Here is a 13,380-nt window from a genome sequence, read left to right on the forward strand (position 1 = left end):
TTCCACATCAAAGATGTGACATTATCCAACACAACATATGCCCTTATCAGTCTAATTGCTCAGTGTTAAAATCTCAGAGCATATTTAAGAATATCCTTTAGGTTCAGGCACGTCCTTTTTAAAATGAATTCTCCAAAATGAGGAATTAGATGTCATTATTAAAGATAATACATTCTGGTTTGACTGTACAAAAGAGATAACAGCGGTGCTCTAGGAGGTAATATATCACTGCAAAAAGACTGTATCCAACAAAGCCTGTATACCACCAGTATATCCTCCTTAACACATATTAGCACCCACGTGCAACCTAGATATATTTACAATTCTTAGTTTGAGATTTGAAACGAAAAATGCAAAACCCAAGTGTAAAAATTAATTTTTGCAATTACACCTGCTAGGTCATTGCTTTGATTAGATAGTGTTTTCAAAATAAATGTATTGCATTGCAAATTTCAAAACATTTATTTAAAAAGACCCACATTTGATCCATTAAAAATTGTGTTGCTTAAGGAGAAAGGAAATACAGATTGGTTAAATTAATCTGGACAAGGAAGGAAAAGCCACGGAGCTTTAATACTAAAGTAAAAGGAAATTACTGCCTATAAAAATTACTATTAGCTTCATATGTTTTATGACTCAACAGGTGTATTTGAAGACCCAGGAATCTAAATGAGAAATCTACACATGCTTCTTGGAGTGCCTGGTGCACAATAGACATTTCTTAAATGTCAGAAAAAACACAGAAAGGGAGGGGAAATAATGCTCATGGGTGGAATAGTGTTAGTCTCCTGCAGTGTGCCATGTTCATGGTATTTGTTGTAGTCCCCCCAAAAAAGACATATCCTCCAGTTTTGTAGAAGGATGCAATGCTTTTGCAAGAGGTAGTCTGTTTAGTCTGTCTGATTCCCCACGCACAGCACCATTGTCATCTCTGGGCAGACTGTGAGACCTTTTTGGTGAAACAAAGCAAAATGTTAATGTAGTCTTCCTCGGCATCAGTCAGCACTTCTTGCCATGCCAAAATTGGGTATAAAACAGTAACAGTTTACGGATAAACTCCGGTGCCCAAGTGCATTTTCTGCCAGGAGCTGGAATTTGTTATGAGCAGCAACAATAGGATTTGGGTTGCACTGTCAGCTTCCAGGGTACTACAGAACCAATACTGCGTGTACATTTTCATGTAAATCTGAAGGAGGTAAATATTTTATTGCACAAACAACCACCCATATCCACACACTGTAGTTATTTTTAACATTTGTCATGTCTTAAACAGCAACAAACAGTGCTGCATCTTTGTTGTATTGTATGAGTGACAAGTAATGTCTGTAGAACTCAAATGTTACCAGTATCTTTTTCGGTTTTGAAGTTTCTCTTCTTGTAGATAACTGTAATTTCAGTAACCTTTATTAGCATGCTAAGAATGTGTGCTATGTTTTTTCTTTTTAATGAAATCTGTTTGCTTCATCAGTAACACATTTCACAGTGATTTCTTGAAATTCAATGGATCAAAGTCTGCTTTTATATATTTTAGCTTCTGGATGTATTCGAGTCATTGTCTAAGCATAACTGTCTGAATTAGTAACCTGGTCTTAATGGAGCGAGAAACCTGGGTTTAATGGTTGAGGGAATGAGGGAGATTCTCTTGAAAAGTGTGATTTGTAAGACATTAGACAGTCTTTTTTCTGTTCTCTGGCAGCCTGTGTATCTCCTTTGACTACTTAAGCATTCTAGCAAACCTCTGCTTCTAACTTAGCAGTAGAGTTATAGACTGATAATAGATTGTGTGACTACTGTGTATTTCAGTAATAACAAGGTCAAATAACAAGCTCAAGCTTCCTTTTGAATTGTCATAGATTTATACATACTAAACATATGTATGTATAGTCTCATTCTCCACTAATTTGTTTTCTGGAAGACCAGAAATAAACAATGCAAATCATGCAGTGAATGCTGATTTCAATTTCAAATTTATTGTTGCGTATTTTTATCCTTTCTGAAAACATTAATTCTTCTCTCCTTTGTGTTTCTCCTCAGCTGACCCTCAGAGAAGGCCTCAGCAAGCATTTTACTTAGTGCAAGAGCACTTAGGAACTGTCCCCTTACTGTCTTGTGACATTCACTGATTAGTGGAGAAAATGCCTGACCTTTTACCACAAAGAACATGTTCATGTAGATAGGGCATGTAGCTAATGCATGACTACCTGAGGCATATTTAATGCAGTATAGGTAGACCATCATTTCCTAAGTTTTCAGTGGTACTTTGTGTGTCCTCAGTAGTGAGTGACAGCAAATAAAATCACAAACATCATAGAGGATAGCAATAGAATCACCACACTTAGTGCAAAGAGTCTTACAGAAATGAGAATATAGGAATAATTTGTAATGGAGTCCTTGTGAGTATCCTGCTTTACCATTCAGCTGTGCACTAATGATAGATCAACAGATTTTATTTCATTACACAGAATATCAGTGTAAAATGCAATTAGTAAATTACTAAGTGCTGTGCCAGCTTCGCTTCTGAACATCTACCCATTCTGAACATGCTTATCAAGAAGACGTGTGCCACTGATCTAGGATAGGATTAGAATGCCAGTGCTTCAAAGATATATCCATGGGTTTAACCTTACATATTGCGAGTAAATCCATTGAAGTAGATAGAACTGATCATAGTCTGTTAAGGTACTTAATGTGGAAGTCCTAGGTGCTTGAGCCCTTGGCATACCAACATCTGAGGAAGCACAAGAACAATACACAGTGCTTCTCTTAAGACCTATTAGAAGTGTTCCATTTCTGAATATTCAATTAAATCTTTGTGGAGAATATGACTGAAAAGAAGAATGATTGCTGCCTGTGGTTAGAATTGGCATGCTTCCTGCAGCAGTAGCTATACGTTAGTCTTGGCAAGACCGCAGACTCTCACAGCTAGTACAGACTATCATTATTTTAATTGTGTGTGCCATGTGTGCTCATTGGCCCTGCTGGTAAAAAGACAAGTAAATAGCAATATTTTTACTGACTACATACTTCATAGTAATTTTTCATTTCTCTTCTATTTTTCTAGCTCCTAATGTGGCTCCTTCTGATGTCGGAGGAGGGGGTGGAAGCAATCGAGAGCTGACAATAACATGGATGGTAGGTATTGCACTGAGATGGCACGAAACCTGTGCTTCCTTGTACCTGATCTTGCTCCTCCTGAAACTCATGGATGGTTTGTCATTGGCTCCCATAAGAGCGGGTTTTGTACATAGCATATGGGTTTTCAGACTTTTCTCATAAAAATACATAAAAAGGAATGAGGAACACAGTCTTTTAGATATTTATGTATCAGACATTTCTAAAATATGATCTAAAACGTTCTCTGTCTATGTTTCAAAGCAATTGTCTATGATAATGCATTGATGTAACTGCATTTTAAAATTCTGTACATTGTGTCTTTCTTTGAGGCTTTTTTTAAGTTACAGTCTGAATAGCATGCAGATTTGCTTACTACAACTAAAAGTATGATGTCTTAATTACTTTAATGTGCTGTGCACAGATTTACAGTTTTTATTTAAAAAAAAAAAGAAAATACATTAGCATTATATAAACTAGCGTGTCATCATTATTAACTGGAATTTTAAGGAAATTCCTGTATATTGACATTTTATGTTTTATTTTATGCTAACATAACCAGTAACACAAAACAATTTTGCCTCATACCACAATTTAACCATTCATTGATATCCATGTGCTGCTGATGTTGTTCTTTTCCTCCAAGCCATTAATTTTTCTTTAATGTTTTTATATTAAGTAAAATAAAGAAAGAGGAAAGGGACAGAGAAAAATGTTAATCACAAAAATAATGGAATGAGAAGTTAAAAAAATTACAATGTTACCAAAAAAAGCTTTTCAGTAAGCAGAGTCGTTTGAAAATTTCATCTCTCTAATGTACCGTAGGTGCTCAGTCCATGATATTTTGTCTTTAAAAAGCCTTTTATATATAGCTATATATGTATAAATGCTGTCTTCATTCTGGTATTGAAGCAATGGTTTTCAAAATTTGCCTATATGGTGGGGGAAAAAAAAACAGGGAAGAAAGGAAAAGAGACAAGAAGATAAGAAGAAAGCAAAACTCAGAACAAGAGAGGATAAGGATTTATAACCAAAGTTGCAAGGAAGAGAGAGTTGAAGTCTTCTGAAGGGTGTTTGGGAAAGCAAAGAGGAGAAATAAAGCAAAAAAAAGCCTATATGATTCATGTCAGAGCCTACAGTATCCAGCAAAAACAGAGTTACAGAAGCATTACCTCTGGCAAAGAAAGATGATTGAATGTTATGCTTGAAAAAATGACCAAGTGTATCTTGCTGTTGACCTCTCTGCTCACCTTCATAAGGCTATGAGGCGCATAAGGCACATTATGCCATTTGTGTCTTTGGGGCAGCAGTTTGTTTCAGATGTAGCAGCTTATTTACCTCTATGAAGAGTGCTTTATCGTGTGGGAAGTAGTATAAAGATGTCATAATTCCCACAGCAACTTTGTCATTGTTGTATAGGGGTCCTCCTTATGAATATACAAATTTGAATCCCTATGCATGTTTCTTTCTTTTTATACTTAAGGTTGATCATACCCATTTGGAAAAGTTCTCAAGTGTGACACAGAAATAGTCAACCATATGTTTGGGCTAACAGATTTGGGCTTTCCTAGTTTTGTTTTTGTTGTTGTTGTTGTTTTGGTTTTTTGTTTTTTGGGGTTTTTTGGGTTTTTTTTTAATTCAGTTCAAAATATTTATTCAGTCTTCCTAAGTATTTTAGCAATGAATTTACCTAAAGAAAAAATTTCTAAGTTTCTGAAAAAGGAAGATCCACACTTCTGTTTAAAATACAGTGAAAACTTGGCTGTGACCAAACTAAAAGAAGAACATCATAACCAGAATAGTGATTAATGCAAGATCTGAAGTACAAGATCATTTCAGTCTTTCCTATGCACCCAAGTAGATTTATATTCCAATTATTTCTCTTACCTTATGTCATGCTTTTTACGTATGTTCTGTAATGAGTAACTGATTTAGTCAGACAAATTAAGCACGGCTTCAAATATTTACTTCTCAAGAATCTTCCATACTATGTCTAGCAAGTGTTTTTGAATAGAAGCATTAGATTCATGGAGCCTGTCTGACAGACCACGATATATCTATCTGTTAGGCTAAGATAAAGACGTATATTGATTCTCCCAAATGTGCTGACATTTGCATATGCTACTGAAAATAGTCCTTAATTAAGAGGAGAAGAACAAAATGTATGGCAGGTTCACATGTTGCTGCCAACCCCCTTTCAGCTTTTGCTATGATTCATAAGCCCAGGTTGAATGAGACAGCCAGAGATGCAATCAAAGCTCTTCTAAGTCTTGTTTTGAAAGAAGAACTGAGAAAGAGAGCTAGGAGTGGCATACCCATTCTTCCTCATTTTTCCCCATTTTTCTTTCCCTCTTCCATTTTGTTTTTCAGAGTTTTTAGTGGATACAACAAACTAGTCAGCTACTTATACCTGCTTACTACATACAGCCGTTGGAGGGGAAGCTGCTTTCAATATTTTATTTAAGACCTTCCAGAATATAATTTTAAGTGCCAGTCCTGGCTTTCTAAAGTCTGCTCTGGCTGAAAGTCATTCTGAGACTAGGGCCACATACAGGCTGCTTACTTTGGCACGTGAGATAGGATTCTGGTTTATTTTAAGCAGCTACATACATTGATAGATTCATAAAACAAGCTATCAAAGGTGAGTCCAGCTGTGAAATCTACTTTTTGAATTGCAAGGTTGCCTGTGAATGTAAACTTAGGTACATGAAGGTACGTTAGCTGTTCTGGGAAACTAGATATCCAACTTTCACCTGATTTCAAGTCAGACCTGAGGTAGAAAACAGACTAAGACATGAGTTATACCTCATCCAATAGGTACACTTAGAATATGCCTGACACACAAAAACCTAAGCACATAAAATAGATTATCTAGTAGGTTTTTTTTCATAGCTGATTTGTAGTAAAAGCCTTTGCCTGGTGGCTTGTGGTTAGCCTCACAGCTAGAGACCAAATATCCATCTCCTTTTTTGCATGACGGGTTTCTTGAATTTTATCTCTTGGTGGTCATCTTAATTACCAATTATACTTAAGTCATTCATATGTTCTCAGAAGTCATGCTGTAGGTAAGTGAGTATCTTTCCACTGTCTAAAGCTCCATTATGATTCAGATTTGACATACAAGAGCATTTCAGCTGTGTTCCCCAGAAAAGCCAAAGAAGTTATGTATGTAGAGACCTGCATTCAGCTGCATCAATTAGTTGTCTTCTGCAGCTTGGAGCCATGGTTAGAGTACCCCTCAGGAGGCAAGAGGCACTCAGTCTGGAAGATTGTCCATACATGTCCCGTGTTCTAGAAGGGTGCCCTAACCTTAGTCATGGTGTGCCGAGGCCACGTTCCTGTTTTTGATTGAACTGACCCACTGGTTTGCTAGGGATGCAGTTAAGTAGGGGGGAAAAAAGAACAACAAGCGAGAGGAAACCTACTAGTTACTGAACTCTGCAGGCAGTAAATCCTGTTGGGTTCTGGGCCTTACTCCCACAGCTGGTTTTTCCTGGTGTCCAGTGATGAGCCCATGCTGAAACACTGGTGTCTAGGGAGATTCACCTAGAACATTAAAATTTCTGTGATCTAGGGTTTTTTTGGCTTGTTAAAGTATTAACATCTAAGTTTCATAAATGCTTGCTCAGAATATCTCCACACACCTTGGCTGAAGTGCTACAGTAGTGGGCAAACACCTAAGGAGAATAATTACTGTCTGTTGCACTGCTCCAGGACCTTTGCCTCAAGATAAGCTATTTCATCTCTGTGAGCTTTACAGTACGGGAAAAAGTGATGCAGGAAGTTTATTTTCAAGGGATGCTTCTGGTCAGCCTTCAGATGCACTGATGAATTACATGATTTTGACCCACTGAGTGCACTGTCTTAGCAGTTGTGGTAAAGGCTGATTGGACTGAGGAGGGATCACTGAATGCAGAGCTTTGGTAAATGAAGTAAAATTTACTATAGCAGATGATCTTCTGTAATTTTATACTTTCCAGTATTTCGAGGTATAGTACATCAGCTACAGTTTTAAGAAGTATTTTGCATAGGTACCTTTAATGGTCATGCTGAAAGTGGGAGTCATTTCACTTAAACTTTTACTAGTTAGAAGCTAGGTAGATAGTCTACATCAGCAACGGGACCCCCTCCATCATCAGTGAAAAGCAGTAGGATGAATTTGACTATGTCCATCTCTCTTCATCAACTGTGCCACTTGCCTAGGTGACCAACTTTAGTGTCACCATTTAAGGTGACAAGGTTGGGCCAGCCACATAAATTTTCTCTTCTCTCTCTCTTGTTTTGCAAGAATATCTATCTCCACACATGCATATGGACTCACGTACTTGCATAGTGTGTCTGTGTTACATATCCACTATCACTTACTCCTTAGGAAAGCCTTTTTTGCTGGCTATAGCTGACAACAGTTTTAGTACACAATCATTCTTCACTTCTTTCTGTAGGAGATAACATGATCTGTCTTGCACTGCGTTTGGATAAGGAACAAGATCTTAAAATGGTTTAGCAGCTACTGCTGCAGATCTGCATAATGAAGATGGTGTATTTTTAAAGGGGGTGGGAGCAAACCGTGGAAGCAAATCAGGAGAAAATGGAACTTTAGTTCAGTGTTTCTACAGTGCGCATATTAATGCTTTCTGTATTATTTATTTTTCATTAGAGATCTATTTGTTTAGTTGGCTACAAAAACAAATGTTTTATCTTTTGCTTCTTTAGCCTTTGTCAAGAGAATACCACTACGGCAATAACTTTGGTTATATAGTGGCTTTCAAGCCATTTGGTGAGAAAGAATGGAGAAGAGTTACAGTCACTAATCCTGAAATTGGCCGATATGTCCACAAGGATGAATCAATGCCACCTTCAACCCAGTATCAAGTAAAAGTGAAAGCTTTTAACAACAAAGGGGATGGACCATTCAGTCTCACTGCTGTCATTTATTCAGCTCAAGATGGTGAGTAAAGGTTCCAGATAAGTTTTACACTGAGGGTACAGACCAGCACTACCAACATCAGTAGAAAGAACCTAGTCCTTGACACCGATTTATATAGCAACATGCACCTTCAACAAGGAGGGTGTATATTGTGCACACAAAACACTTGCAGTTGTTCTGAATAAACACGTTCAGACTCTGCTTTCTGTGGGATGCAGAGCACTTGGTTGTACATGCTGTCAATGAGCAATACACAGAAGCATTCCAGATTCTTCACACAGCTTGTTAAAGGATTTAAGAATTTAAAAAAAGAAATTCTAATCTTTGTATTGGTAACCTAAAACATTTACATCATTATCCAGCAATGTCTCTGTGATCTTAATATATGTATTTGACATATGTGTAATTTTTTTCTTCTTAACAGACCACACTAAAGCCTCTTATTCTAGTAGCTCAGTATCAGAATTTAGCCCAAAATGGTGAAGGAATGGTAGTTCAGTTGTATATAGTTAGATTTCCAGCATGTTTAGAGTCTAATATAAATTATCCCTGCCACATTCTTTATTCTGGTTTGGACGTTAGACCTATCAAGTGAATAAAATCTTTTTGTTAATACTTACTGGAATTATTTCACATGCTGTGATCTTTAGGATTGAAGTTTAAGTGACATTTCCAAACTTAATGGGAGAGAGAAAGTAGTAGAAGGTTTACCTTAAATCAGAGGAAATATATACAACATTCTAATTGCAACGTAATCACTCAAGCCTGGTTTTAAAAAATGCAGTTTATTAATTTCTGCCAGAAACTCAAAGAATTACTCATATTTTTCTTTTCATAGAGCAGAATCTCTTTCACAAAGTCAACAGATCCAGACTAAGGAGCCAAGAGGAGGGATATGATAACAAGGCCACATTCACACACTTCCGACTCTGTTCTTTACTCTGTGTACTTTATGGGAGATTTATGTTCATAATTCCCACTAGCACTAATGGGAACTTTGCACACAAATTGCCCACACACAAAGAAAAGATAAAATAGTCCTTTTGTTTCTTACGATATTTCAGGATTCAAGCTAGCAACACTTAGCTATCTGAAGAGGTTAATACTAATCCTTTTTCTGAGAAAAGTGTACCTTAGGATATCATCTTCAACAGCTGCTGCAGCAACAGAATGGTGGTTTTTGCGATTGTATAAATGAGTTAGTAAATAGCTATGGTGTAGTAAAAGCAAAATAACATTTCAGGATCCATCCTTTCTCAGAGACTTTATTGACAGCTGACTGATAAGCTCCCATGTGTTTATGTTAGGATTATACTAACCATGTCGGGGATGTCAGTGTGTTTGTACAGCTCTCTAAGTTCAGAGACATGGCAGAGCCTAGTAGCTCCAAAAGACAGAGGAAAAGCAAATGTGCAGTAGTGCCAGCTTCCAGATAAAGACATCACTTCAGTGGCTGCTGGTCTTCTAACATAGACTTCAGTGAAGTCCAGACACTTGATAGAAACATTTGTGGTTAAGTGATGCCAGATGCAGGCAGCAAAAGGAACAGAAGCTCAGTGAACCTACTTCTTTTTTTTGATTTCAAGCACAAGAATCACCAAAGCAGTCAGATTCACGGTACTCCAAACCTCACCAGCAGTGCTCCCAGCGCCCGTGTGGAGCTATGGCCCTGACTGCTGACCGTATCAAACCCAGGAACTGCAGGGCAGGTTAGAAGGAATTTTTCCAGCAGGTGTAATGGAAGTCACTCTGAAGTGCATTCTGCAGAGTTTGCTGCTGGCATCAGGACTTGTACAAAGTCACCTCCCTACCTTGTAGCATGCTTGCTGGCTCCCAGCTTTCACTTTGTGTAGTTATGCTTAGAAGATAATTGTGTGATGACCACTGTGTTTTCAGTGAAGAGAACATATTGTGAGGCCCACATGATTGCATCTTTTATTGGTAGAATTACTGAATTAGGAGGCTGGAGAAAAGCAGCTGATGTCATCTTTCTGGCTCAGGAGAGACTGCAAAAGATTTATAGAACTTAGATGCCAAAAAGAGAGATATATCATTTGGATCTCATAAACAAGCATAAGCAGATGAAATATTGTTTAGAGTATTGTATCAGCAAAATCCCTGGCAGTTGGAACTTTTCAATATGAAACATTTTGGCAAATTCTATAATTGATACAATGGAGAAGAGTCTCTCATCTATTCCACCTGTACTTCTGTACCTCTGAATCAGCAAGTGGTATTACTACCATCAGACAGCACGTCTTCTCAAAGGTATTAGTGAGATTTTAAAGCAATATGGTCATACAGTATTCCATACAGATATGTATAAATATATACACATACATAAATATAATGACAGCATTACCGGTAAGTTGTGTATCTTGCAATATATCTATGCGTGTCTAGTTATAACTGTGGGCATCTTTATTCACTTTAGTGACTGGGAAATGTCTGTTCCCATGTGTTTTAAGCCAAGTTCCATATCTGACAACCACTAGTCATATCTGCCATTGCTAGTAGTGAGTAATGATTGCTGGTAATGAGTGCACAGGCCTCTTGCTTATCTAAATTCCTGTCATTGTGAAAACAATTTTGCAATAATGTATCATTTTTGTAATTACACATTTGCATTATTAACAGTCATTGAAAGACAATTACAAAAGGTAACTTTGCATATAAGATTATTTTGTTACCTAGGATACTTTTCATGAGAGATGCAACTGATTTTGTTCTTAACAGTGGCTGTTTTGATGCATAGTTGACTGGATGCCCAGTTGGAAGATTAAGTATATGAAAGCTTTCCTCAGCTCGGGCTGCCTTGCCTGTCTGTTGCAACTTGTTTCAAAAGATTCACGACAGAGAACTCTGCTTGGAAAACTTTATCTTTCATAGACATTGCTAAGTTTATGCGTTTTTAAATTCCTTACCTCACTTAAAATGCAAGCAGCAGTGAAATTAACAGCTTCTTACAATGGAACTAGAACTTCATATTCTAAGCCCTGAATAAAAGCATATCACATTATAATGGTCTGTATTCTACGTTGGCTGCTGTCCAGAGCTAAGAACACAAACAAAATCAACTGTGTGATGTTTGCCTGATAGAAGGGTGCTCTTGGGTTATTTCATACCTGTGTTCAAGTTTAGATGTGCCACTGGCCAGCTCTATATCTAATATCTGGCCTCATAAAAGCTTTGTGTCATCATGATTAAGTGACATACACATGAATATTTGTGTGTAACTAGCTTAAAAAGTCTGATGTATATAGTCTGTGAGCTGCTGTCCAATTTAGTGAAAGAGCACTGGATGCTTCATTCTAGTTATCAAAGCTTGGTTTTAATTTACACAAATTTCAGCATGGAATCTGTTGAAGCATAAAAATACATACTCTGAGCCAAGTAATTAGGATCATTGCTTTGTTTTTCTAGAGTCATTTCCCATACAGATCATCACTGAATTTAAAGTTTACTGAAGTAAAACGAGATTAAAGACTAACACACTTGACTCCCTGATACCAAGAAAATAATACAAAATATTAAAGTGAGAAGACCTCCTGTAAGCGAGTATAACGATATCACTGAATGAGATTGGATGTTTAACATGTGTTTCATCTTCCAGCTCCAACTGAAATACCTACAGATGTGAGTGTAAAAGTTTTGTCGTCTTCTGAAATGTCTGTTTCTTGGCACCATGTTTCTGATAAATCTGTGGAAGGATATCAGGTGAGTTAGCAGGTGACACTGTATATCTTCTCATTCATTTAATTTCAGTAGTTAAATGAAGGATAATTCCTATGCTAGCATTCTGTCTCTTAGGGTTCACTTCTCTTTAGTTGTCGTTTGCTGTACAAATTTCACATCCTGAGAAACAGATTATTTCTGGTGCTACGTACTGCATTACTAAAACATATTAGCAAATGTATGTGCTCACTATTCAACTGAAAAAAGGTATCATTATTTCATAACAGAATCTTGTCTATGCTATGTAATGGAAGGCCTATCTCTACCTTCTCAAAACATACTGAAATTAAGTTTTGGGTGTAATTATCAACATGGACATGAAATTGTAACTAACTCATTGCCCATTTAAATTATCAGCAGTTATTAATGTAATTCACTCACAAATCCTATAGTCAGTGGGTCTACGTGACAAATGCCCAGAATCCAGTATAACAGAGACAGTGCTATTGTGCAAGACAGCAATGTTTTGTTCATGGTTTCTATTCTCCACGTGAAAAAGAGCTTCAAGGTAATGTTCATCTGGTCCAAGACTAAGTGGCACTACTTGTAAAAATTGTTCTTGTCCTTGTACGAAGATGGCAACAGCCACAGGGTAGGTGCAACCAGAAATGGCCACGTAGTACAACAGCAGGGAAGTCTTAACATCATCCACGCACAGTGGATGCTGACGAACTCTGAAGTGTACAGCTGGCTTACTTTGGCTGCACTCCAAAATACGGATTTGGGCCTCAGTCTGTTAGTGTCTTTGTGATTTAAGTTGTCGGCTGCTTGATGGCAGCCAGTATGTTCCAAAATGAGCACATACAAATGTGGAGTAACCTCAAAGAATGTATTTTTATATCTGAAATCTATGAATAAACATTCTTTTAATTAGTAGTACTTGTTTCTATATTTCCTGATCTCTTTTTCTGCCTTCATGAGATTTATGTAGTACTTTGGGGATACTGTAACAAGATCACAGTGAAGATCTCAACAGGAACTAGCACGGTGTCCCAGATAAAGCTTGATTCTACACAGTACACACATAAAGTTTTAAAATTACAAGCAGAGGACACTGGGGTTTGAAATTAAGACACTGACATCAGTGGTAACTCCTAATTTACTAAAGCAGCCCACTGGTTTGGTGTTCCATAGGGGTTGTGCAACTAGAATAGGACCGACAAATTCATGGTCGTAACTGTGAGCTGGGTGGAGTGCCCAGCGCCGTGAGCTGGAGCCAGCCAGCCGTCGGGCAGCGTTGCACTCCGGAGCTGGGCAGTCTGCGCAGGAGCTGGGCACGAAGCCTGCGCGCCCTGAGGAACCAGAGCAGACACTCAGCAGGCCCACGCCAGGGGACTTGGGGGGTGTGGAGAGATGAGCAACAAGGAGTGCCAGGAGAGACTGGGATTGCAGTAGCGATGGAGCATGACAATGGATGTTGAGAGTTGTAACAGGGAAGGCTGGAGGGGTAAGGATCAATGGGGAAAGAATGTGGTGGGAAAACATTCCCATAGGCAACCCACTTTTGGCCCTTTTTAAAATTTTACTTTATTTTACGTCAAGCCATCTGAGTTGCTGTCAGGGGACATCAAGGGAAGAAGGGAGGGGAGAGGATTCAGCAGGCAAGA

General features: G+C 37.9%; 1 protein-coding gene across 1 annotated transcript in view; it reads left to right on the top strand.

Annotated features, from left to right (window-relative positions):
• CNTN1 (contactin 1) overlaps positions 1 to 13,380 on the top strand; it is an 81,523-nt gene that overhangs the window by 42,503 nt on the left and 25,640 nt on the right. The window contains 3 exon segments of the mRNA XM_009703860.1: positions 3,062 to 3,132; positions 7,825 to 8,059; positions 11,652 to 11,755. Coding sequence (XP_009702162.1) covers positions 3,062 to 3,132; positions 7,825 to 8,059; positions 11,652 to 11,755 — 410 coding nt within the window.

Source organism: Cariama cristata, unplaced genomic scaffold, assembly GCF_000690535.1.
Source record: "Cariama cristata isolate BGI_N322 unplaced genomic scaffold, ASM69053v1 scaffold9167, whole genome shotgun sequence".
NCBI classification, from domain to species: Eukaryota; Metazoa; Chordata; class Aves; order Cariamiformes; family Cariamidae; genus Cariama; species Cariama cristata.